We start from the raw sequence: 26,962 nt of genomic DNA, 5'->3' as shown, positions 1-26,962 counted from the left end.
TTCAGCTCAGAAGTTACTGTACTCTTAACAGTCAGATCCCCATCCTACCAGGTGGTGTGCAGGTATGTACCCCAGCAGTGTTGTGTTGCAAATGGGATGCACTTGTGCTGACCCGTAATCATCTGTAATCAGGGTACAAAAACTGGTCATGCCAGGAGCAACACATTTATAAGCTTTTGATTGTGGGAAACGTTTCTTGTCAACTTAAGCACTGTTTTCTCCTGGCATTTCTTTCACTTTTGCCTTTAAACACCTCATTGAGCAATGTATTGTCCGCCTACTCAGTGCATCCTTTTAAGAATGTAGGTTGAGATAATAAGCCGAATGTACTTCTTTTACAGCCGTATATAACCAGAGCCTAAAACCCATAATAGAAAATGTTTTTATCTGCTCCAATCAATTTTAATCAAAATTTCTGTAGTGGGATTTTTTTTCTCACATTTGTCAAAGGTTTGATTTTTATAGTACCTTGTAGATAATTATCCTTGTAGAAATTCTTTGAGGCCAGTTTGTCAAGTTGATTTGAAGCTTTGTAAGCTCTCATGGTAGCTTGCTTACCCCATCGTTTCTGGTTTGGAGGAAGAATCTTACATTGTTAGGCTTCCTTAGAAGTAGGTGACAGGGAAGATGGGAATCAGTTTTTAGCATAGTGGGAGAGGCCCGGACTCGGAGACTGGATTCTCCCTCTTGTGTTCCCAGCTGTGTGGCCTAGACCAAGTCACTTAGCTTCTCTGTTTCCCGCTTCCTTGGGTACTGAACTCAGATGACCTCCCATCCGCTTTGTCACAGAGATCAAATGAGATGTTCTCTGAAGATGTGCTCTGTGGACAGCACTGGGTGTTGTGTGAGCTGCTTTTAGGCACACGGAGCGAGCACTCTTAATGCAGTTTTGATACAAGTGATGCACTCAAGTGAAGTCCTGCGTCACACTGGGCTTTCTTACTGCCTGTAAACCTTCTGCTGAGGTGTGGCACAGACTGCACATTGCATCTTTTGATTGCTTCACCTTGTTTTGTGCTAGTGTTCAGCTTCTTGAGAGCACCTCTGCAGAGCGTGCCTGAGGTGTTGCTAGGCAACATGAAATGCACGGTGGCTTATTCCCTCTCCACAATCATAACAACAGTGAGCCATGCCGATTGTGTGTGTAACATTTTTTTTTTAACTTAACCACAAAGAGGTTTGGTTATAATAGCAAGGCTATGAATCCTTTTGCCTCTTTTTCTTTTTTAAAGAGGAGTATGTAAAATTTGGCCAAGAATTATTAGCCAGGTTCCGTGATGTAAGGCACTGAACAGGGAGAGAAGTCAGCTTTCAGGGAGGTCAGTAGGAGTGCTTTCTTCTGCCCTCTTTCCAAGTACAGGATTTGACCTTATTGGCGGCTGGTGTGACCAGCATCCTAGAACTTACCGCTTCTCACGGTGTGGGCAGTGCCGCTGCTCCTGCTGTCTGAGGCCCACACTTGGAGAACTGCTGCGTTAATTCATCTAGTTTTCAGGCCTCTGTGTGCATATGCTGGGGTGGAGTGGTGCTCTTTCTCTCTTACGGAGAGAATAAATTCAGATCCAGGAAGTGCCCACCTGGAATTAAGGCAGAACTGCTGACAACGCTGGCCCTACGTCCTGGATTCCTGACAAGGTACCTGTGCCCCACCAAAGACTGTGTTGTAGGCACTTAGTTCCTCCGTAGCTAAGGATTTTATTTTTGTTGTGTTGTTGTTTTTACTTTCAGACTTCTCAGCAAAGGAGAAGCCACATTGTTAAAGTGCATTATGTTGTGTATATTGTGCATTGACACAGAAAGGCAATTCCCAGTCCCAGGCTGGGAGGTTCATGTTTTAAGCTTGCTTTTCTGGGGATAAATCAATATCTGGTATTTATTTGTTTGAGATAATGTTTTCCAAAGTGTGGTGATACTCCACCGAAAACTGGGATGTGCTTGTGATCAGTTAGATGTGGGAAGCCTTGCACGTTCTGCTCCTTTTAGAGATTCACCGCACGCTGTAGAGTGTAAATGGTGAGACACCCTGCAGTAAGATGCCTTTGTTTGTCAGTGTCCTTTGACCATGTAACTTTTAGTTTTGTAACACTCACTAATATTCCTCACAGTGGCTTTTGGTCAATGAGGAGGTGAGGGGCTAGGGTAGTTGGGAGTTACCTCCGGGGGTTGGAGATTTAGAGTTGAGTGGTGTGTCGGATGTCTGCAGTGTGGAGCTTAAGTTTACTCTGATATTGGCTGCCACTAGTCCTCCCATAGTCACTAACCCCAGTGACATTTGTGCTAGGCCTTTTGTTCACATGGCTAGCTCTTTTTGTGCACTGATGTAGCCACAGAAGGCATTACAAACATGTATTAAGCAGATGTGCCCAGCGTGTGCCAGGTGCTGGGAAGGCTCACTTTTACAAAGTGGTTGAGAAGAAGCAGAGTGGACTTGTTTGTCATGCATTTATTAGCATTTGGAAGGTTTTGACTCTTTTGAACAGCCGTGGAGGCCATGACAGGTGTCTGTAATTTTGGTGGGGCACTGACTTGAATCCTTAGGTTGGTGTGTGAGAGCCAACTTTTCAGCTGGCTAACTAGTGGGCTCGAGATGCCCTCTAAGAACCCACGTTGCGTTGTGGTGCTGTTGGTCATACATATTTGTTGCTTTTACATTTTACAGGAAGAAATGGCATATCCCAGTGGTACTCCTAGGTCTCAGGATGGTTCTCGTGATTATTGTGGTTCCTGATCTCAAGAAGTTTTCACTTGAATCAGGGGCTTGCATGTGTATGACTAACCCAGGCACCGGGGCAGCAGCCAAGGGGGTATACAGGCTGGAGCTCAGCACCCCCCAGGCTGACCACCTCACCTCCTCCCCCCAGATCCGTTCCCTGGCTACACACATGGCAAGTAGGCCTGAATGAAGGATGAGGGTAGAAAAATGCTTAGGTAGGAGAGATCCTGTTACTTTAGGGTTATTTGGGAAGTCTTCCAGAAAGAGGAGGGGGTACCTTGAAAGTGGTACCTAGTGTTTATTATATCAAGTCTGTTACTGGTTTATGCCCCCAAAATACAATCATTATAGTCCAGATATTAACTTGGTCAGTCCTGACTTTGGAAACAGGTTACATTCCAGGTTACATACGGGATTTGTAAGTTTGATGTTTATAACTGGGAACCTATTTTCCCATTAGAAAAACTTAATGGTTAAGTTTTGATCCACAGAAACTTGCTTGAGCTCAGAATCTCTGAGGGTCAGTAGAACTGGAGAAGTTATATATGTACAGCTGGAGCACCTTTCTAAAACTTAGATTTAAAATGCTGCTCTGAATTCCTTCTGGCAGCAGAGTAGAGCCTGGGTTGAGTCACCTTTATTTATCAGGGGTGGGGATAGTATCTCAGATACCTGTAACTTATTAAGAGTATTTTTCCAGGGGAAGTCAGTTCCCTTGTCAGTTGTCCCTCCGGTGATGTGCATTTAGGAACAGGGAGGAGCTGACCAGATGCCCCTGTTGCTGTCTGGGCCAGGCTGGGCTGGTTGAGAAGTTTGGATCCTCTAGACCAGCTTTCCAGGTGGAGGCTTCTGGCCTCACTCGCCACCCCTTTCACCAGGCAGCGCCTGGCAACCGCTGGAGCGTTATTTGGAGCTGAGGGGAGGGGGAGTGGTGTGGTCTTAGAAGGCCTGGGATTCATTCTCAGCTCTGGATTTGCTCTAGTCTCTTGGGGGCCCCCAATTAGCTTTCCTTTGTATAGTCACATGCTCATCTTGGCACCTTGATTGACTCTGTGGGAAAGGGAAGGTTGGTGTCTTGGAAGATTCTTACTGTATTCCTTGGAGTCTAAAAGGGGACAGTGTCACATGTGCAGAAGGGAGCAGCAGGAGTAAGTGCTCATTTAGACCCTTGCTAAAAAGGGATGGGCAGTTTACTGAATCATAGTAGCAGATTCTGCCAGAACTATGTCGGCGTCTTTGTCTTCCTCCAGGGCTGCACAGGCTGGTTTAAGGCTCTCTTTCCACTAGATGGGGCTGGACTGAGACTGAGAGTGATTTCTGGTGCAGGGGAGGGAACTATAAAAGAAACCGTGGTCCATATTTCAGTGTTGGGCTTGTGCTTGTTTGTAAAAGGATGCCCCAGATTGGCTTTGACTATTTTTACCACGCCTGATTTTACTGCAGTGAGACTGGGCTGACTTCAGAATGCGTGTGTATAAGAGCTCTTAAGACATGAGGGAGGTTTTTCTTGCCTGTTTTGTCCCTTCTTTCTCTTTTCTCATCTGCTTTAAAATGTGGATAGGTACTTATAGCAGAGATCTGCTGGCCTACATATAAGATGCCCTTCTATTTACGGGTAAGCAGAATGATAAAAATAACTGGCTCTGTGGTGAATCAGTGGAATTTTACTGACTCGCTCCCCGAGTGTGTCTGCAGCTCACTCCGGGAGCGCTGGCACCCTCTCTAGAGGAGACTGATTCTCCTCTGTGGTTTTCCCGTTAGCTAACATTTCCATGTTCTTGTGCTTTCCTGCCAGCGTTAAGGCCAGGCCAGCATCCTGACCCCATTCTTGTGTGTAGGTGCTTCGTGACAGGGTTTCAAGGCAAGGCTGCCATGGCCTTGCAGGTTTCTTTTTGGTGGCAGTGTCCCAAGATTTGTAAGGATTCTGCAGCAGGTTTAGTGGTTTTTAAAATGTATGAGACCCAACAGATATAAAAAGAAATGGGGCTTTTCCATGCAGAGGGTGTCTTCGTTTTAAGGGGAATAATTCACTGCCTCAGCGAAGCCTGAATCCAGCAAGATTTAACCGATACAGGCTAGGAACTGGCATTCAGACGGATCTGTTTCCTGTCTTCAAAAAGGCTTGAAGATGCTTCATGGCTGCAAATCCCTCTTCTCCCCCTCCCCCACCCTGCTCACTGGAGCCACTGAGCGCTTCAGTGGAAATTTCCACTCGTCTGCTAGGGGGAAGGGGAGGCTGTGAGTGAGTGTGTGACTGTGTCTGAGAGAGACAGACAAAGAATATAACTCAAATTCAGCCAAGCACTTTTTATGGAAAACTTGTAAATACAGGGTTAAGACAAAAGTGGAATAAAAACCAAATACAGCCTTTACATTTAGGAGTGCTGCAAGAAGACATGTTTCCTCCCTCAGCCACTCAGGTGGGGTGGGGGCTGGCAGCCCGCGTAGCCTTGTGCCAGGAGGGGACTGAGTGGTACTGAGGCTCGGGCCCGAGAGAGGAGGAGCAGAAAGGACGCTGAGGGCTGCTGGCTCCCACGGGAGCCCGCGCTGGGGATGGTGTGGTCCTGGTGACACTGGGCTCGGTCTGTCCTGGGGAAGCCCTTTCTCTGGGTCTTCTCAAATCTCTGTGGGGTTTCAGTCATGGTAGTGGAGAGTTTGTAGTGAATGTCTTAAGAAATACAAAGGAGGGTTAATTATCACCTTCAAGACCACGTGGGCAGTTCTGCGTATGAGATGGTTCCCTGTTCCTCCAACTTTTGAACATGGGACTCTGTGATGAGAAATGTATTAGTGTGCTGAGCTTTTTTTGTTTCTCTCTTTCCCTGGTATCAGTCATCTCCTTACTTCTGCTTGTGCACAGTTGGGGCTGCATAAAACCTGAGTGCTTTTCTATAGAAAAGAGAGATGCTTGGGTGAAGCTGGTGTCTGCCTTGTGGATGAAGTGATTCTATAATTAGAACCACGTGTGGGAAAACACACCTTGAAATGTCACCACCACTGGGTTTTGTGTTGAAGGCGATGACAGTGCTTACATTCAACCCTGGCTACCTGGTGTGCAGAACCATCTCACTGGTGCCAGCAAACACGTGGCTGAAGAGGCTGGGAGTGTATACTATAATTAGAGTTCAGATTGCTAAACTGGATTTTTCCAAAATGATCTGCCCATTTACTGATTTGATCGTTGATTAGAGTAAAAGTGGAGAGTGGAAACTAGCTATTTGGAGAACTTGGTTACTTTTTATTGGAATGTCAGCTTTTGGCCATGGCTAGGCAGTAGCGATTATAGTCATAACCCTAAACTCTTCTACCTTGAGTGAGGAGCTTGTCATGAGGATGAAGATAAGAAATCGTCTACGTGTGTTGTGACTTTGGGGCTTGTGTTTGGATTCTCCCTAGCTAGGTTGGGGCAAGAAGCAAACGCTGGTACCTCACTGTGGCTGTTGAATCCTCTCGGTCCTCGCCTCGCTCAGGGCTGGGGCGAAAGTGGGGCAGATCCCTCTGGGGCGTTGAGCCCCTCTTCTGGCCCCCTTCCTTTGAACAGCAGCTCTTCTGAATTTCAGAATGGCTTCTCCATGGCAGCTTTCAGTGGGATGTAGGGCATTCCAAGGTCATTCTGTCAACCTAATTCCCAGTTTTTCCAGGTCTGTCACGGACCTGTGCTGTCAAGGGAAAGGGATCCTTGCAGGCCTCTGAAGCTGCTCCAGCCTACAGCTCCAAGTAGGCTGCTCTAAGCCTCATGTCTTCACTGGTTCAGATGGAGACGCAGGGATGTGCCCCATTCAGTCTCTCACATCTGTAAAAAGCGTCATCATCCTTCCTCAGGTCACCTGTGGTTAGAAAAGCCCAGCAGCTAGGAATCGGGTGTCCGCAGCTAGGAATCGGGTGTCCACAGCCACCACATCAGTCCCACCGTCTCCTTCAGGACTGGGAGGTGTGTGCAGGTCCTGGACGCCGGTTTCTGCTAGCACAGCAGCCCTGGTGACTTCCTCTCCCTAGCTGGACTGAAGTTCCAGGAGATCAAGGCTCTGTGTACCTCATATTTTTAGCCTCCTTCTGAGGTTTGCCCACAGTAGATGTTCATTGATTGACTGGGTTTGCCTGAGATATGTAGGTGAGAAAAAGAGTAGGTGCTGGCAGCAGCCAGGAGTTGGTCATGGCATTCCTGTGTGGGAAAGCTGTAAAGGGGTACTGACCTGTGTGCTTGGGTCACTAAGGCAGAGGAAGGAGGTTCAGCTCTCAACCAGGAGTGTCGAATACAGCAAGAGCTGCCCTCCTCTGAGCTGCTCCTCTCCTCTGTTTTGATGGTACTTCCTTTTTGTGGAAATTTCCACAGTGTAATAAGGAGCCTGGGAGTAGAAGCAGTCTTTGCCCACACGAGCCCCAGGCATAGATCAGCAGGGTGATAAGCATGAAATGACTGTCGCAGCTGTGGCTGTGAGTACAAGCCCATTTGCATTTTGGCCAGTGGTCCTGTTTGGGTTTGGTTGCCAGATGAGCATCACGGTACAGGGAAGGCAGGGTAGGTAAAAGAAGGTAAAGGCTAGCGGGGTCGGGGGGAAGGGGGGTGATGGTAACAGAGAATCTCCGGGAGGCCTTTTCAGGCCTTTGTCTAGGACTTCTCTTTATCCTTGAGAAACCTCCAGAATGCTGGCTGCTAAGTAGCAAGAGATGTGGTTGACGGAGTGGGGATCTGTGGGGTCTGGAGCCTGCCTCTCACTTGTGGCCCGTTGCAGATCAGCTGGACTGTGTCGTCTTCATGGTCCGCTCCAGCACTTGCATGCTGTGATTCTGTAAGCCTTTGGCCCCAGAGCTCTCTGTGGCTTCTATTGTCTTGGAGTCAAAGACCACTCTGTTAGAATCCTAACTGACCACTTTGTAGCTGAGTGACCTTGAATCAGTGACTTAATTATTATAAAAGTCAGAGGAGGTAATGTGCAGGAAGCCACTTTGAAAGCTGCTAGAACAGTAGTAGTTGCTGGGGAGAGGGCTGCTGGACCCAGCCCTGCACCCAGCCCCGCTTCCTCCGCTTCCATTTGCTGGGTTGCCGCGTGGTGTGGGGCTTCCACCTCTTCGTTCTCTTCCTCAGGAGCTGTTTAAAAGAGATTTCCAAGACACTCTCTTTTAATTTCTGAAATAAGAGGTTTCTGGTATATCTGGCCTCTAGTTTCCATCCTTGAGTATCCTTTTTACCCTTATCAGAAAATGATATCCAGAAGCCTTGGGTGTATTTCTTAGCATCGTTTCGTGAGAGCCAGTGTAGAGAGGCTGCTGCTGCTCAGGAAGACTGAAGGGAAGTTGGTTTGTGGGCAGTTGAGCTGGTTGTTGGCTACCGTAAGCACCCTCTCTCTTAGAAATATGTTTAGACTTGGAGGCTAGCCCACAAAAATGCCTCTGTGGTGTGGTTGAATGGAAAATGAAAGGAAACAATGCTCGCTGAACCCCAGATACAATACTTGAGTAACCTGAATACTTGAGTATAAAGAAGGGCAGGCTTACCTCACTAGAGCAGGTGACACCTGTGGACTTTCTGGAGGGAGGGGACTTGGAGCACTTCCAGGGCTGGCAGTGGTAGTGGCCTGGGTTGCTGAGTGCCCTGAGCGTGTCGGGCCTCAGCATTTCCCTCCATCTTACCCTCTGTTAATAGATGGCATTTCATGTTCCCTCCCTCCAGCCGTCAGCACAGGGCTTTAAGTGTAATAAGGCAAATAGGAAGACTCTTCTTGGGAAACTAGCCAAAGGCAAGGGAGGAGGAAGGAGCTCAGAGAGGATGTGCATATGTTTAAGGAACCACTACCTGCTATAGAATTAAGTATGGTGGGATGTTGGCCGACAGAGGGTGAGGTCATAACTTGTCCACAGTAGCCGGGCAATACATTTGATGAATGACGAAAATATGATGAAAAAACAAATGGATAAAAAGGGAAGAAGGACACTGGAGGCTATGTTGAGTGAGAGTTCCGTGCTCTGGCCACCAGGTGGCCATAATTATTTGGGGGCTGGAGGAGTGGGTAAAGGGCTGGGGGTTGGCAAGGAGAAGATAATTTAAGGTCGATTACACTTACTTTTTAGGTTCTGTTCCAGAGCCTTACTCAGGATAAGTAATCAATAATTAAATGTTGAACAAACGAGCGGTTCTTAAGTTGGGTGGTTGCAATCCTAGCATGGGCTACGTGGAGTAGAAATAAACAAGTAGAATGAAACTGAGGAAAATTTGGCCCGGTTGGTGCGTAATTTTCAGAGTAAGCCCAAACAGTGGTCTCATCCTTGAGCAGAGGTACAAGTCACTCCCTCAAGAAGTTTGCCAGTTAGTGGAGGAATTTATATCATTTTTATTTCATTTCTTGGAAAACCCTGGGGGTCTTCATCAAGCTGTACTTGCTCCCTCATCACCACCGCCCACAGCAAGTCATTTACCAAGTCCTGGCCTCTCAGCTTCCTATAGAGCATTTAAAAATCAACAGCTTTACAGAGATATGTGCCACACAATAAACTGCACAGATGTATAAACCCAAGTCAAGATGAGAAACAAATTGGTCACCCCCAAAGTTTCCTCCTGCCTCTTCTGAGCCTTCCTTCCACTTGTTCCCACACCTAGCAACCACTGATCTGCCTTCTTTCACTCTAGATTAGCTTATATTTTCTAAAGTCTTATTTGGATAGAAGTAGTATGCACTCTTTTTTGCTCTAGTGTCTTTCACTCAGCAAAATTATTATTATGAGATTCATTAGTGGTCTGTATTAATAGTTTTTTCCCTTTTATTCCTGAGTAGTATGCTGTTTAGTTGACGTACCATAGTTTGCTTATTAGTTTACATGTTAATGGATATTTGTGCTACTTTCAGTTTTGGGTTGTTACAAGGAAAGCTGCTGTCGACATTGATGTGCAAGTTGTTTATGGGCATATACTTTGGTTTTGGGAGTAAATCTAGGAATGGGATGGCTTGATCATAATGGCAGGTATATGTTTAACTTTTTAAGAGAATGCCAAACTGTTTTCCAAAGTTGTGGTGTCATCTTGCATTTCCTAGCAGTGTGTGGAAGTGTCATTTCCTCTCTATCCTCACCAACATTTGGTATGGTCATTGTTTAGCCATTCTAGTAGACATCTCTGGTTTTAATTCACATTTCTCTAATGACTAACAGTATTAAGCATCTCATCACCTGCTTCTTCACCATTGTATATCTTCAGGAAATACCTTTTCAAATTTTATGCCCATTTAAAAAATTGTTTTTAATTAAATTTTGAGTTGTTAATATTCCAGGAATAAGTCCTTTATCAAATATGAGATGTGCGAGGCCCAGTATATGGCTTGTCTTTTTGTTATCTTAACAATATCTTTCAAAGAGCAGTTTTTGGTTTTGATGAAGTCTAAATGATCAGATTTTTCTTTTACGGATTGTGCTTCTGGTGTCATGTCTAAGGAACCTTCGCCTAATTAACTCAAGGTCACAAAGATTTTCTCCTGTGTTTTATTCTACGTTTATAGCTTTATGTTTTATGTTTAGATTCATGTTCCAGTTTGAGTTAATTTTTGTATATAGTACAAATATGGATCAAAGTTCATTTTTTTTGCATATGGATATCAAATTGTTTCAACACCATTCGTTAAAAGAAGTATCCTTTCTCCACTGAATTGTCTTTGTACCTTTGTCAAAAATCAGTTGTGCGAATGTGTATGGATCCATTTCTGAACTCTATTCTGTTCTGTAGATCTACTTGTGTATCTTTATACAAGTACTGTACTACCTCGATTACCATACCTTTACAATAAGTCTTGAAATCAGGTAGTATTAGTCCTTCAACTTTATCAAAATTGTCTTGGCTGTTCTTCATCCTTTGACTTTCCATATGAACTTAAGAATCAGTTTGTCAGTTTCTGGCAAAAAGGTCTGTTAGGATTTTGATTGGGATTCTCTTGAATTTATAGATCAATTTGAGAGAACTGACATCTAAATAAATTGAATCTTCCTCCCTGTGAACAAGGTATACCTCTTCATTTATGTAGGTTTTCTGTAGTTTCCTTCAACAATGTTTTGTAGTTTTTAGCGTACAAGTCTTACACATCTTTTGTCAGATTTATCTTTAAGTATTTCATATTCAATTTCAAGGTCTGATTATTTGTTGCTAGTGTATAGAAATACAGTTAATTTTTGTTGACCTTGTATCTTGCAACCTTGCTAAACTTAAAGAGTCCTAGTATCTTATAAGTTTCTTCATATTTTTTTGTGTACATGATGGTGACATCTGTAAAATAAAGACAGTTTTACTTTTTCCTTACCTATCTGGATGCCTTTTATTTCTTTTTTTCATACTTACCGCACTGGGAAGACACTTCAGTAAAATGCTGAGTGGAAGTGGTGAGAACAGGCATTCTTGTTTGTTCCCACTCTTAGGGGGAAAGCATTCGGACTTTGGTCGGTTAGTATGCTGTTGTGGGTTTTTCCAATACGGTCTTTATAAGATTGAAGAAGATTCCTTCTTTCTATAGTTTGCTAAGATTTTTTTTTAATCAAGATTGGATGTGAGATTTTGCTAAATGCTTCTTTTTGCATCCACTGGAATGATCAAAAGATTTTTTTTTTTAGTGTGTCAATATGGTGGATTTTCATTGATTTTCAAATGTTAAACAAATCTTGCATTCTTGGACTAAATCTTACTTGGTCAGGATATACTGTCCTTTTTATATATTATAATAGTCAGTTTGCTAAAATTTTGCTTAGAATTTTTTCATTTATGTTTATGGGGGATATAGGTCTTTCTTCTTGTAGTGTCTTTGTCTTGTCTTGGTATCAGGGTAACGCTGACCTCATAGAACAAGTTGAAAAGTGTTTTCCTATTTTTCAGACCAGTTTGTATCAGAATTGGCTTTTTTTTTCATAAGCAGTTAGTAGAGTTCCCCAGTGAAGCTGACTGGGCCTGTAGTTCTCTTTGTGGGAAGATTTTTTAGCTACAGATTTAATTTCTTTGATAGATATAGGGCTGTTCAGGTTATCTGTTTCTTCTTGAGTGAGTTTTGACAGTTTGTGTTTTTCAGGGAATTACAGCTATGTTGTCAAATATATTGCAAAAACTTTGTATAATATTCCCTTACTATCCTTTTAATATCTGTAAACTTTTGTAGTCATTGCACCTGTCTTGTCCCCAGTATCGGTGATTTCTGTTTTTTCTCTCTTTACTGGTCAGTCTGATTAGAGGTGTATCACTTTTGTTGGTCTTCTCAGTGAACTAGTGTTTGGTTTCATTGATGTGCTCTGTTTTTCTGTATCCTGCTTCGGGGATTTCTGCTCTGATTTTATTATTTTCTTTTGTCTTACTTTACATTTAATTTTCTCTCCTTTTTCTGGTTTCTTAGGGTGGAGGCTGAGGTAATTTATTTGAGGCCTTTTTTCTTTTTTTTCCATAGACGTTTAGTGTTGTAAATTTACTGCTAAGTCCTGCTTTAGTGGCATTCTTCAAATTTTGATTTGTTTTCATTTTTATTCAATTTAAAGTATTTTGTAATTTCTCTTTTGATTTCTTCTTTGACCCATAGGTTGTTGAGATGTATGTTTAATTTCTAAGTATTTGGTGATTTTCCCAAGATTTTTCTGTGTGGCTCGAATCCCTTTTAGATTTATTGTGACTCGTTTTATAGCCCAGAATATGGTCAACCTTGGCAAATGTTCTACGTGCCCCTGAGAACAAATACGTATCCTGCTGTTCTTGGGTGGAGGGTTCTACAAGTATCAGATCCAGATGGTTGAAGGTGGTGTTTGCTTTTTCCATAGCCTTGCTGATTTTCTGTGTACCAGGTCTGTTGATTACTGAAAGGAATGTTGAAGGTTTCCAACTCTAATTGTGGATTTGTGTCTTTCTCTTTTCAGTTCTGTTGGCGTGTACTTCCTGTGTGTTGAAACTCTGCTATCTGTCACACACAGTCAGGGTTGTTGTGTCTTCTTGGTGAACTCATCACTATGTAGTGTTTCTTTTTCCCCTGATAATTCTCTTTGCTCAAAAGTCTACTTTGTCTGGTATTACTGTAGCCACTGGGACTGTCTTTTGATTGGTATTTTTGCGTGATACATGTTTTTCTATCCTTTTAATTATTTTTACTAGATTGAGTTTCCCACTAGGCTTATGAATGGTCGCACGGCAAATTTTCTTTCAAGTTTTGAACCCTCTTTGTATGGAATTAACAAAATGCCGTACTTTTTGTCGTAACTTTCTTGCTGAATTTGTCCATTTTAAGCTTGTCTTTCCTACTTTCTATGAGAATCCCGCCTTTTATGCTGCACCACCGCTGTCAGGTATTTACTGCGGGCCTGACGGAGGGACGTCAGCCTCTGCGCAGGGTGCTGGGGCTGTAGCGACACGGCCCTTCCTAGGGCAGCTATCTGTTAGTGGAGCGAGACAGACTGTAAACAAGCGTGTGCTGTGTCAGGGGTGATAAAGTGCTGTGGGGGAGAAAAGCAAAGCGTAAGTAAGGGAGATAAGAGTGATGGCTGGGTGGGTGGGACAGAAGGCCTCTCTCACCAGTTGACTTTTGGACGGAGACGTGATGGAAGCGAGGGAGGAGCTGTGTGGACGTGGGTAAAGACCACTTCCGGCAGAGGCACAGTGAAGACCGAGGATGGGACTAGGCTTGGGAGAAGAGTGTGGCTGGAACAAAATGAGGGGTGTCAGAGGTCATCCTAACCAGCTGGAACGTTGTAGAATTCTGAAATACTGCACTGAAAACTGTCCTTTAACAGCACTGTTGTCCAAACTAAACAGGACAAGGGAGGCTTAAACTTTCAGAACTGAGCGGAGTGGGGGCAGGGACCAGAGATGCTTCCTCCTTTGTGCCGTCCTCCCGCAGACCGCTGTGAAGTTGTTTTCCTTTTTTAAGACCAGGGAGCTGTATGAGGTGCCTGTCTGTACTAGTCTGGTCTGGGTGGATGAATATGAAATTCTTTCTCTTACCCAAAACTCAGGTAATTTTGTTGTTGTTTTCTGTCAGTTCTTGACCATGCAAGGTAGTCTTAGACAAGTCCCAGGCCTTTTCTTTTTCCTTGTTTGTGAAGTGCGGCCGGTGGTTCCTTCTGTATCTCTTTGGTGCATTTAGTCACTTGTAAAATCCTTTGGAAAATTAGAAGATTAGTAGGTGTTTCCACACTCAAAAAAATCAGCTAATGGTTTAGAAAATTCAGGCTTTGCTGAATAGCAAATTCTGTTCTTGTACCATAATTTTACCATCTTTCTAGTATTTCCTACTGCATGTAACGTCACGTTGCTTTTTTTCTACCACTGAGCTTGTTTGGGTCCAGATTTTCACAAGAGTGTAAGGGGGAAGGCCGTCACAAAGGGAGGTGGGCGCGCTGCGGCACTGGGGGTCAGCGGGTCCGCCGGCGGTTTCTGTTTTGACAGAGATGTGTTGTGTGTGTGTGTGTGGTTGATGTCTTTATCTGGGGAGGAGTAAAGTGAAAACACTGACCAAAGTAGTGAAACCGCTGTGTTTCAGAATGCAGGATATTCACAAATTTTTATTTTATTGCAGGTATTTCTTGGTGGATTTTTATGCGCCAACAACAACTGTTGACGGCATAATGGAGTATCTGTCTCGAGACACTGATGTGATTAGACCGAATATTGTAAAACACCCTCTGACTCAGGAAGTGAAAAAGTGTGAAGGGATCGTCCCAGTCCCACTTGAAGAGAAGCTGTATTCCACGAAGAGGAGGAAGTGAGAAGATTTGCCAGATCTTAGCCTTATATTTAATTCTCTCACTTTTGAGCACCGTGGATTAATAATTTACAAGCTTGACCTTTATATAAGAGGGTGCTGCAGGCGCCACTTGATTTTTCTGAGATATTTTTAGCTCTTGATCCTCGTTGCTGTGGGAAGTAGGGGCATGGCTTGCTTAGAGCCTCTTTGTGATCTGTGGTCCCCACTTGGCTTCCTCGATTCTGTTTCCTGAATGTAATGTGTCAGGACTTTTGCCCTGCAACAACACTAACACTATTTTGAAGAGCAAAGCTTGTAAAAACTGCCTTGGGTTGCAAGCTAGTCATTCAGACTGTATACAACCATGCAAAATAAAATTTTAAGACCATCGTATTTTATGAGTAACTTTTGATCAGAGTGAAAGCGTGATTTTCAAAAACTTGGGGGGATGTGTTTTTGTCTCTTCACGTACCCCAACACTGGGCACTGTCGCCGGCCTCACAGCTCAGTCTGTCTAGAATGGCAGCAGTGTCTGGGAGTCAGGCTACCCGGTTATCAGCCCAAGTTCAAGACTTGGAGACGCTGGGGTGAGGGTGGGTGGGATGTGTCTGACCCTTGACTCCTGGGCAGTCGCTTTTCCCGTCTTCTCATGGTTGTCATTGTGGTGGGCGCCACCCTTGGTGCGGGACCTGAGTGTTCTGTGGCCATTGAGGTCTGGCCCTGTTTCCTGTCTTTCCTCTGCCATCAGCACCTGCCTCCTCACTGTCCCTCAGCCCCGGCAGACCTGTTGTGGGGAAGTAGCCACCTTTGAGTTCTGCACCCCCCCCCTTTTTCCCACTCCCCTGATGAGTCGGAAGCCAGTTGCTGTTGAGTTGGGGGAGCCCACAGAGCCAGCGGCGCCAGTGCTTTGGCCAGTGGCGTGCTGAGCTCGTAATTTAGGGGGACTTGTAAGAAGATGCATCTTTCTTTTTGTTGTTTTGATTTACTACTGATAGGTCTTTTTTTTTTTTTTTAACATATTCTGCAAATAAGACAAATTTTGAGAGTTTTCTGTCTTGGCGGGGCAGGAGTTGGGTTTGAGATGTATTTTGAGACTGTATTTGGATATGATTTATGGTTATCATATTTAGCAAATGAAAGTGCAGAATGGTCAATTAAATTTGAATTTCAGATAAATAATGTCATTTTTTCACATAAATATGCTCCAAATATTGCATGAAATAATACTTGTAGCAAAAAATGATGCATTATTTGACATTCAGTTTTACCTGGCCATCCTGTGTTTAATGTAGTAACTTTAGTGTAACTCACATAAAAGAATAAGCAATACCAAGCCAGAGACTGCCAAACTGAGAAAGAAATGAAATCAGCATCCAGCATCCTGGATTTTCAACTGACAGCAGCGGCAGCCCGGCAAGGCCGGAGACCATCGGGAGTTGCAGAAGAGAGCACAGCTGGCGTGCTCTAATTTGTCTCAGACCCTTATCCTCTCACACCAGAAAACTGATCTAGAAACTAACTGAAATTTCATTTCTGCTTAGCTCCAGATAATCTGCTCTGTGGGCCTGACCTGACACCACAGTCAGAGAATTCTCCTTTAGACAGTTCCGTATGTGGTCTCTGCCCCAGGCCTGGGAAGCTGAGGACCCAGGGTCCCGGGCTGCCGGATGGCTTCCGTGGTGGGTGACAATGAGGCTTTTTCCTGGAATCGTCCCTGGCATCTCCTCGGGCCCCTCAGAGTTGGTGAATTAGAAGAAATTGAGCAGCCTTTCCATCTTCCCCAAGCGGGGCCCCGCCCAGGGTGTCTGTCAGCAGCCCAGAGGATGGAAAGTGCCATTTACTAAGTCAAGCCTCTGGTTATGCTAATTTGTACGCTCAGACCATGTTGAAATAGAAGGGGACTCAGAGGTCTGGCTTCTACCACTTTTTAACGGTGGTGAGATGGAAGCACAGACAGATGTGCAAGCCAGGTGCCCAGGAGCCAGGAGGAGCCCAGCCCAGCTGGTCCAGGGCTTCCCTCTCTGTAGCGCTGCCTGTCCCCACCCTGGATGGTCCGATTCCTCAACTTTGCTTATCTTAAGAGCCGGGACAGCATCCATCTTCAACTTCCTCCAGAGGCACAAGGCTATAAAAAGTCTCTTTGAAGAGCAGTATTCAGTAAAGAGGGTCATTAGGAACTGTGCACTGGAAATAAAAGGGATAAAGTGGAGATTATCTGGGAAAATATGCTACTTCCTGTTTCATTAGGAGTTTCCTGCAAGCGCAGGCGCTCAGCCAGGGCTGGCGGGAACACAGCCTCTTCTGTCAAATGGTTTGCGTCCTGATGTACGTTCACTCAGGTGCTATCTGGGGGGAGTTTTCCATTTTCCTTAAAGTATGTTACGTGTGTGCTGCAGGCTGTAGGCTGTGTTGCATACATTGAGGCTGTTACCTGATTTAGTCCTCTCAGCAGCTCTGTGAGGGAGTGTTACATCCCTCATAGCCGGATGTAATTTTGGCTGAAGAAACAGACTCTGAGATTTGCCCTTGACCCCACAACTACCAGGTGACAACTGGGACCTTGAACTAGGGACCCTGATGCCATGTGGTCTTTTCCATCCATAACACTGAGGTCTTTGTCTTCTGGTAAACGAGGCACCTGGGTGTCTGAGGTGAGCCACTGCCGCCGGGGTCGTAGCAGTTGTCCTCGTGGCCTGAGTGGTGCGCGCACTTTCTTCTCCTACACTTGCTCGTCCCGGGGAAATCAGGTGATGCTCTTGGGCTTCCCAGGTCATGGAGTGTTCGGAACCCTGTGGCACAGTTTAGAGCGTTAGGAAGGAGGCTGGCTAAGTAGGACAGCTGTGCGGTGTGCCAGTTCCCCTCCTTGGAAGCTCCTTGGACCAAATGAAGCCACTGTCCCTTCCCCCTGAGGCGCTGATTCATAGCTGGACCCTCAGCCACGAAGGGGTTCTTGCCCCCTTGCAGCCTGTCAGTTGCGGGTGTTTGAGTAGGGCCTGTGTGGGGGTTACCTCCAGGCTGCATGTTCGCCGTCAGAGCCAAGAGCATCAGATCCTCTTGCCCGGGGGGGGGGGGGGGGTCAGAGGCGCCGATTACGAGTGAAGTCCTGGAAGTGAGCAGAGTCCTAGGTCCGTGAGCAAAGATGGCCCCTGTCCTCGTGTGCTGATGTGGGGAAGGCAGGGAGGTGCGGGTGCTGCCAATATCGGGGGCAGGGGGGTTGCTGCAAAGGGAAAGAGCAGAGGATGTTGGGTAGAGGGTGGGAGACAGGGAAGCTGAGACCTGAAGGATGCAGAGCCAGTCATGTGACATGAAGCTGTCGGCAGAGGGCACAGCGCACGCTGATGCCCCGAGGCCCTGACCTGGAGACCAGAGAATGGAGGGGGCATGACAGGGAGTCAGGACGGGGGGGCACATCTGGGAGACTGGAAACCCTGAGAATAAACAGATAGGAGTCTGCCGAAATGAGATGACTCGAAGCAGCACAGGAGGCCAGGTCTCGGTGGAGCTGCAACTGCTGAGCACTCCCTTCGGGTTTGTTACCTTGACTGCTTGTGGTCCAGTTCCAACAGGATTGAGCTTCCAGAAGTACTTTGTTTTTTGCATGAAGTGGGCTGAGGAAGGTAGAAAATGAGGTTGAGGCTGTGGGCCCAAGAAGCTCGTCCCAGGCATGCCTTGGAAGCTGTTTCCTGGAGACCCTTGCAGTCGCGGAGGCGTTCGGCAAGCAGCCGGGTCGGAGGTGATTAAGTCCTATATGACTGAGCCCACAAGGGAGGACCGTCAAGCCAAGCGAGCCGTGTGGATGTTTGAAAGACCACATTTGTATTGATTGAGAAGAAAAATTTGATGAAAGGCTTAGATGTTGAAAGCACGAGCTGTGTCCATGCTGCTGGGCGAGCCTGAAAGAGTAGTTGTCTGCCCGGGCGCACCCGAGGGCGGCGGCACATGCTGTCAGCAAATGCTCGGTTTGACCCCTCCTCACGAGTCCACTAGGCAAGTCTTATACCCATTTTACAGATGGGGTGTCCAAGGGCTAGGAGAAAATAAGTGACCCTTCCCAGGCTGCAAAGGGGGGAATTGGGATTGGTGACTCGCAAGTCCACTTTGGGCCCGCTGCACCCTTCTAGAGGTGGACACTGCCAGTGCCTGCGGCCCAGGCCATGCTCGGAGGGACCTCTCCCTGGGCCCTTCCTGTCCCACACCTAGACCAAAGCCCCAGGCTTCACTCCAGGAGGAGAGGGAGTGGGTCTGGGATTCCTCGGGAGTGTGTTTAATCTCAGGTCTTCAAAGGGAAGTCCTGAGAACAACGGAAGAAACCTCAGTGTACCCTGGAGGCCAGGCCTGCTTTTGTCATGTTTTTCCAAACTGCTCCATAATTTCCCACAGAGCTTTTTTCTCCCCACATTACTCCAGGGGTGTGTTTATAGGGCACACACATGCCAGGTGCTGCCCTGGGCAGGATACAAAGATGAGTGGGCTGTGTCCCTGACCTCAAGGCTCTCACAGACAGAGGAGTTGGAAATATGCAGCCTTCTGAAAACACACCATAATAAAAGAAAATAATCGTTGAGATCCAAACCAAGTGCTATGGAAACGGAGAGCTGGATTCTTGGAGTTCCGGGGGACAGAGGGGGAGTTTCCAGCAGAGGTGGTGTTTAAGCTGGCATGGGAGCAACTAGTGCGGAGCTCGGGTGGTGGGAGATGGGAGGTGGCCAAAGTACACTGTGTTTTGGGAACACCTAGGAGCGGGCAAGTACAGTGTGATGGTGGGAAAGGGCCTGGGGTGTAGGGGAGTTCAGGGAGGGACCAAATTGCCATCTACTGGTGAGGAGGCATTTCATGGCTGCTAAGGCTTTCTTGAACTGCAGGGACCATTTCGAAGAGCCAAGAACGTACTGTGCATATTAACTTGTTATGAAATGTGCCTCCTAATGGACCAGCTGCCCCATGCTGCCCACATGTTTGTGAGAAAGAAATGATTATGCAGATTCACCGTGGAGAAGTACACAGAGGGCCGAGGCAAGGTCAGATGTCTACCAGTGGTGGACAGGGTGGACTGGACAGTGTCATGCTTGCCCAGTGACTCCTGGCTGACCGGGGTGTGCTCACAAATTCGGTGGGGGTGCGTTTGAAAAGTATGTACCATTCTCTCCCTGTGGTCTGGGCTGTTGCCATTTGCATTTGGAGAGCTCAGTGAGAGGTGGCTGCACCTGGAATCCACCTGGAAGGTCACCTGCCAACCCCTGCTTGTCTCCTGCATCTGGGAACAGGCCAGTATGGTGCTGATGGTGGAAAGTTTCCAGGGCAATTTGTGAGATTCTTGGTCACCTCGAAAACAACGTAGCAGTGGGATGAGCACAGAATTTGGGGTCAGAAGCCTCCTCAATGGGCCACGCGGTCACGGACAAGTCCTTATCTTCTCTCAGCCTCCGTGAACGAGCTGGACTCGAAGGACCCTACCCATTCTGTAAGGCCCTGGACTGAGTCCCACTGCCCGATGTGCTGAGGGGTTGTCAGTGGTTCGAGGACCTGGTACCTGGCGGGGTAGGGAGGTGGGGAAAGGTTAAGAGAATTTCTCAGAGGCTGCTTCTTCGCACACTCTTCATCTTCTGATAGAATTGCTGTTGTCTTCACGGCCTGCTGATGGGTAGCTGGAGGTGGGGGTGGGGGTGGGGGTCTAAACGGAACAGGCGCTGTACTCGATCACAAGTAAGCAGCAAAGGGAGCCCCAGAGGCCAGCACGCTCACTCGCTGGGCTTGATTGCCAGCATTCTTTTTGCTCTGAGAACAAAGCTTTAAGAGACGTGGACTTAGACCCAAACACAGGCACGAGGCATTCTATTCATCCCCAGGAGAAAAAGGGTGTGGCGACCAGGGAGTCCCTGGGTGGTGGTGAAGTCTGGGTTTTGGAAACTGTGACATGAGCCCAAAGATCAACCCCTATATTTATAATAACAGTAACACTTTACAGTCTCCCAGCTCCCCACAACCCAACGGGGAGCTTAGCAAAAGTCAGACTGCTGAAGCCAGACCTTTGGACGGCTGCAAGGGAGCAGAGTTGTCTGCATACTGCGATTGAACCCTTTCCCCCAGAACTAACCAGCGCTATGCTGTGCCCCCTCTGTGGAAGGAAATGTGATTTCACTTCATTTCCCAGAGGAGATTTGCCCCGGGTTGATTGCATTGGGAGTGGAAAAGGCAAGGTTGTTTGGTGGACAGTGTCAGAAGTAAGGACTGTGCAAAATGGGCTCCTGACCTTTCCATTCCAAATAAGGGGGAGACTCAGTGGAGTTTCCATAAACTCATATCAGGCTAAGTGATGTGACCTGGGACTTGGCTGTGGCACTGTTTGTCCATGTGGATCCCAAGTACCTCTTTGTGGAAGGTTAGATACTGCTTTTTGGACAGAGATTACCTGGTACTGTTAACTGGTACAGCCAATTCTCATTATTCAAAGATTCTGTTTCTGTGGATTTGCCTACTTGCAAAAATTTGTTTGCAACCCCCAAATCAGTACAGTGTCTTCACAGTTATTCATAGATAGAATGGCAGAAATTTTGAGTCTCTGATGAGTCTGTTCCCAGCCAAAGTTGAACAAGGCGACTTCTTGTTTCAGCTCTTGTACTGTAAACAAGTGCCTAAAATTTTCTCGCTCAGTTTAGTGTCATGTTTTTTGCACTTGTGTGGTTTTTGTTGGTGATTTTGCTGATTAAAATGTCCTCCAAGCATAACACTGAAATGCTGTCTACTGTCCCGAAGTGTAGGAAGGCTGGGATGTGCCTGATGGAGAAAATATGTGTGTGAGGGTAGCTGGGTTCAGATACCAGTTGTGGTGCTTTTGGCCTTGTTCAATGTTAGTGGATCAACAATGTGTATTAAATAAGGTGTCTCCACACATAAAGCAAGATGATGTATTGATGAACTGACACGGATGTTGGGACCAGAGGCTTGCAGGAACCTGACCCTGTATTCCCCCTGGGAGCAGTGGTTTTGTATGATCTAAATCAGTGTTCGCAGCAACTTTATATGACAGAACTAGCACGCAAGACGAGAACTGAACTGTATTTGACTCGGGTTTGTGCTTTGTTTTTCTGTTGAGCACCTCGTTGGCATCTTCCAGTAATTCTTCAACTTTTATCTGCAGCAATGGAGATTTTTATTCCCACCAATGTTCTTACTCTGCTTGTCTGGTTTGTCTCCCACCATCCTGCCTTCCCTCTCCCACCCTCTCCTGTCTGCTAGAGAGCCAGGGGCCTTCTGTTTGAAAGGAACACTTAGAAGGTACGGCAGCAGAAGGGTTTGGTGATGTGGCCAGAAAGAGCCAGACTGTAAGAGGAGAGCCTGGACGCCGTGTCCGTCTATCTCCCAGCCTTCGAACAGGAGACTCAAGAGGGTTTAGTTAAGGCCGCGGAAAAGGATAATTAGCTACATAGTGGAGGAGCCCCCCTCAGGACTCTGTGATATCTCAAGGGTTTTCGTAACACTCTCCAAATCAAATATATTTTAATTACCTTTAAAACAACAGCAAAAAGTTGTTCACAGAGCAAAATCACGAGGAATTTAAGGTGCAGATTTTATGAAGTTAGCAGTTATGACCAATGTTTTGAAAGCATGTTCCTTTTCATATCTCTTACCAGATCTAAATAAATAGGATGGAGTAAGTTACTTAGTGTGGTTAAGCAAAATGTTAAGGAAATCTCTGTTTGCCCAGTACTCCCTTGTCCCTCCTAATCATGAAATGGTTCTGGGTTCATCTCATTGTGGTGAAATATGATGCTGTAACAATGACTGTCCTCATCTTACAGCGTTATTCATACTCTGCTTGCTTTCTTAAAACTTGCACATGGATAGATACACTAAAACATTCTCCTTAAAAAAAAATTCAAACGTCCCTAAAGGAACAGATGCTACTGTAACAAATTGAGGTACTTACCACTCAGATTGAATAGACAACTGTGTTTTTGCCATACTTCTTTCAGGTCTTTTATTTTAAAGAAATAAAATGTTAGCTATAGTTGAAATCCTTTCTTTGTACCTCTTCTCATCTGTTTCTTCCTTCCCAAGTGCTTGCTTTGGCAGCACATATATTTCTTCCTTCCCAAGAGGGAGCCATCCTTCTCAAGTCAGTGTGCACCATTTACATCCATCTTTTATGTTTTATTCCATATATATTTGGTCATAATTTGTAATATTGCTTTGTGGATTTTTAATGAACCAACTGGATTCATGATACGGAAGCTTCAACAACATTTTTTTTTCCCCATCCAACACGATCTTCTTGAGATCTGTCATATAGATCCAGAGCATTGATTTCTGCTGTCCTGTAAGGTGCCCTGTGTGACTGCAGCACACACTTTGGCCATTTGCCTCTTAATGGGCATGTCCAAGTTTACAGTGTTTCAAGCAAAGCTGAAGTGAACCTGTTGGCAGATAACTCCTGGGGCGTGGTGTGAGTGTTTCACTAGGCATCGAATTCCTGGTTCATTGGGTATTTCCATTTTCATCTTTACTAGTTACTGACAAATTTCTCTCCAGAGTCTTTGCACCAATTTACACACCCAACAGCCAGATCTGAGAGATCCTGCTTTCAACTCCCCCCGCCCCCATATATGGTATTAATCATGTTAAAAAAAAAAAAAGAAAGAAAACTTTGCCAATCAAGTGTCAAGAGCTGTCTCTGTTTTAAACTTACATTTTCTCTATTAATAAGCGTGAACTTACAGTCTGGTTTTTCCCCCATTATTTGCTTTTTTATATACTTTGCTAATTTACATCCTGGGTTGTCTGTCATTTTTCTAATCTAAGAAAACAAAGGCGATGCTTTCTGTACAAGTGCAGTTCAAATGAAGGCCTAGGACCCTGCCCTGGCTTCACTCTGCCACTGGCAGGAGTGAAGAGGGGGCCCCAGATTCCACATGCTTCTGGCAACACTCTCTTTCACTCTTGCCTTCCCCCCTTCTCTGCTCCCTCCTGCCTGGCTCTGCGACCTGCCTGGAGAGCTGGGAACCAATATGACGATGGCTATTGCTCTGCTTTATGAGAGTCACCATGGGAAGGCCAGGATCTCCACATTGTCCCTCACCCTCAGGAACCCAATCCCCATTGAACTCAGAATATAACCGTCTTCCAGCCCATCTCCTACCCTGAAACCTGCTCTCTGTGCCCCTCCTCAGCTGTTCTAAAATATTTCCCTCCTCTTGTTGCCCCAACTGAAACTGGGGTCACCCTGGATCCCTCTTGGTCATGGCTGTTTTCTCTCCCATAACATTTTTCCCTCTGGGCCTGGAGGCAGAGTAGGTGTCCTCCTTGGCCGCTTGCCCCATCCAGACCATTGCCCCTCCTGTCCTAAATCCCCTAGACTTGAATCTCACTTAAGGACCCCTGGCCACACCCTCTTGTTCTTTGACGACTTCAGCTCCTGGCTCACTGTTACTCTTTCCACCCACCTGCGTGTGATTCTGGGTGATTTCTTTATCCATGCAGGTGATCCTTTCCAGTACCCTGGCCTCTCCGTTACCTGATCTCCTCCCCTCCGATGGCCATGCCATCCACCCTCCCTTTGTAAGCTGCTCCCTGGTTATACCTTAGACCTTGTTAATACCAGTAACTACATCACCCGGCATCTCAGTTTCAAGCTTTCCACTCCCACCTTCCAACTCACTCCCTCTTGTAGCCCGGCTGCCACAATCCATTCTGTCAACCCCACTGGGACCTGCCAACCAATCCTACCACCTTTCCTTGGTGTCTCTTCTCCCTCACACCGTCACTTCCCTTGCTAATCCAGCTTAAGTTCCATCACTGTGATCACTCCTTCACTCTCTAGATCCTCTCACTGATTACAGTCAGATACTTCACCCATTCTGTGCCTGCATGTGTACAGCTGAATGTGGCTGGAAAGAAACCGTCTGTGCTGCCTGGTCTCTGAGAGACCACACACGGGCCTTTGATGCCTGGCAATGCACCACCTCCCTAGTCCATTGACTCCCCACCTCCCAGGTAAATACTTCCTTTTTCCCTTGTCAAACTTCTAGTGTCTTTTTGCCCCAGTTCCACTCTCAGCTGATGACCTCACTCCCTATTTTACTGAAAAAATTAAGGCAATCATAAGAAAAGTTCCACAAAAGCTCAAACCACACCTACTATCCTGCTTGCATCTGTAACTGCATCCTTCAACCCCCATCCTGGGCGGATGGCCCGTGATGCTACAGAGAGCTCACGTCTCCCCTGTGCCCAGGGTTCTGTCTCCTTGTGCCTACTGGGGCATCACCCAGCAAATTTCACCCCCTCCCTCCTGCATCATCCAATTTCCCAGACTTCTGGTCGTTCTTATCAGCAAAAACATGCTGTTCATTCTCTGGGAAAAAAACTCAAAAGGGTTATCTCTACTAGTCCTTTCTTCTCTTTTCGGTCTCCCTAATGAAGATAATAATGAAAGGAACAAAAAGAGGTCCAGCCTTTTGTACTGAAGCCCATCGCCTACGCCTGCCCCTTGAATTTGCTTCTGCCCCCACCCCACTGTACCACTGCTCCTCTGAGCCCGGATTTCACTCTGCCATCAGAGACACTGATACAGTTGCTCACATCCTCCCCCTTGAAATGCCCTCCTCTCTTGGTTTCTAGGGCATCACAGACTCTGCTCCTGACTCTGGTTTCCTCTGCAGACTCTTTGCTGGTTCCTCCTCACTTTCCTGACGCTTAGTGTTGGGATGTTCCAGGCTCAGCCCAGACCTGCTCTCTGTCTGCTCCCACTCCTTTGCTTCCCAGGTGATGTCATCCGCTTTTCTGATGCTAAATATATATTTGTATGTAGACCTTGAGGCATCCTGGGCCCCTCACCTTCCTCCACATCCCCCATCCAGTACCCGCAGTAACTCCTGTCTTCTCACCTTCAGTAGGTATCTAGAATCCCACTGGTCCAAACCGTACCCTCTCTCTCCTAGACCATAATAACTTCTTTATTAGTTTTCTGGGGCTGCTGTAACAAAGCACCAGAAACTGGGTGGCTTAAAACAACAGAAATTTATTCTCTCACAGCTCTGGAGGCTGGAAGTCTGAAACCAAGGTGTCAGCAGGGCTGACACGCCCTCCAAAGGCTCTGGAGGAGGATCCTTCCTTGACCCATCTGGCTTCGAGTGGCTCGTGACGTTCCCTGGCTGCGGCATCGCCCAGTGTCTGCCTGTCTTCAGCGGCCCCTTCCCTGTGTGTCTGTTTCCTCCCCTCGTCCTGGGCTTTTGATGCAGAGCCCACTGGGAGTCCAGGAGGATCACACCTCCAGATCCTTGATGAATTACATCTGCAAAGACTATTTCCAAATAAGGCCACATTCTGAGGTGTCAGGTGGACATGAATTTGGGGGGACACTATTCAGTCCACTCCACCCCCTTGTGAACCCCCTCTTCCTTCTCTTGGCAACCACTGCTCTGACTTCAGCCCCACGGCTTGAGCACATGGCTCCTCTGCTTAAACCCTCCAGAGGCTCCTACTTCACCTGCAGTAATGGCCAATGTCCTTCTAATGGCCTATAAAACCTGGCTGGTCTGGTCACCCTGTCAACCTCCCACCTGATCTGCCCCGGACTTTTGTTCGGTCAGTGCCCTCTGCCTGCCTGAGCCCTGCCTGCAGTCTTCTTATCTAACAGACACACATCTGACATTTAATACGCCAGGCCCAGTTCTAAGTATTTTATGAACATTTACTTGCTTAGTTCTTTTAGTTTTCTCAACAACCTTATGCCATGGGTGCTAACACCCCTCATTTTCCAGTGAAGGAAATCCAGGTACAGAGGAGTTAAGCAATTCTCCTAAGGCCACACAGCTAATGGTCCTAACAGGGGCACAGCACCACCTCTCCTTCAGGCCTTGGCCAAGTGTCACCCTCCCAGTGGGGGCTTTCCTGACCCCCCTGCTTTCCCCACCTCCTTCCCCTGCTGTACTGTTCACTGCACTTATTTTGCCATCTGATGTATATTTTATTTACTTACATCTACACTGTCTGTCCTCCCCCCCACCCCCCAGGGGGAATATAAGCTCCAGTGGGTATGAATTTTCTCTGGCTGGTTCGTGGATGCATCCTCAGCGTAGAGGGTGCCTGACCCACTGCAGTCAGATGAACAAAGAGGACTTTTCGGAGAGAACATGGCAGATTTAAGTTAGTGCCCTAGGCTTTGAAAGCCCCCGTTCTAAGAGCGCCAGCTTCCACAGCCCTGTCTTCCACGTGTCCTGGGTGGAGAACAGATTGGTCCAAAACTGGATGAAGATTAGTCAGGATGAGTACAGCGAAGTACCTGTAGATGTAAAATCACAAACTTCGGAGGCTGGGTTCGCTGCAGGTAGTGAAAGACTCCTGGCCTGTGGCCCAGCAGTCCCACTGGTGGGCGTTTACCGTGAATCATGATTGGCACACAGCGGATAGTCATCAAATTCCTTTAAGAAAATCAAAACATTGAAAATCACCTCAATGTTCTACAGTAGGAGACTAATTGAAATACATTGCATACAGACTTGCTAACATGGACTTACCACCATTACAGAGCAGCACGAGGAAACGGCTATGATCTATTGATAGGAGCAAC

The 26,962-nt window shown here is 46.5% G+C and overlaps 1 protein-coding gene across 1 annotated transcript in view; it reads left to right on the top strand.

Annotated features, from left to right (window-relative positions):
- MRPS6 (mitochondrial ribosomal protein S6) overlaps positions 1-14,790 on the top strand; it is a 63,664-nt gene extending 48,874 nt beyond the window's left edge. Inside the window, exon 3 of the mRNA XM_074360118.1 lies at positions 14,230-14,790. Within this exon, the coding sequence (XP_074216219.1) occupies positions 14,230-14,419 (190 nt within the window). The 3' untranslated portion in view covers positions 14,420-14,790. The remainder of the gene's footprint in view (positions 1-14,229) is intronic.
- Positions 14,791-26,962: the final 12,172 nt, after the last annotated feature.

This window comes from Camelus bactrianus, chromosome 1 (genome assembly GCF_048773025.1).
Source record: "Camelus bactrianus isolate YW-2024 breed Bactrian camel chromosome 1, ASM4877302v1, whole genome shotgun sequence".
Lineage (NCBI taxonomy): Eukaryota > Metazoa > Chordata > Mammalia > Artiodactyla > Camelidae > Camelus > Camelus bactrianus.
The sequence above is the reverse complement of the archived record's forward strand: the minus strand, read 5'-3'. Positions and strand labels throughout refer to the sequence as shown.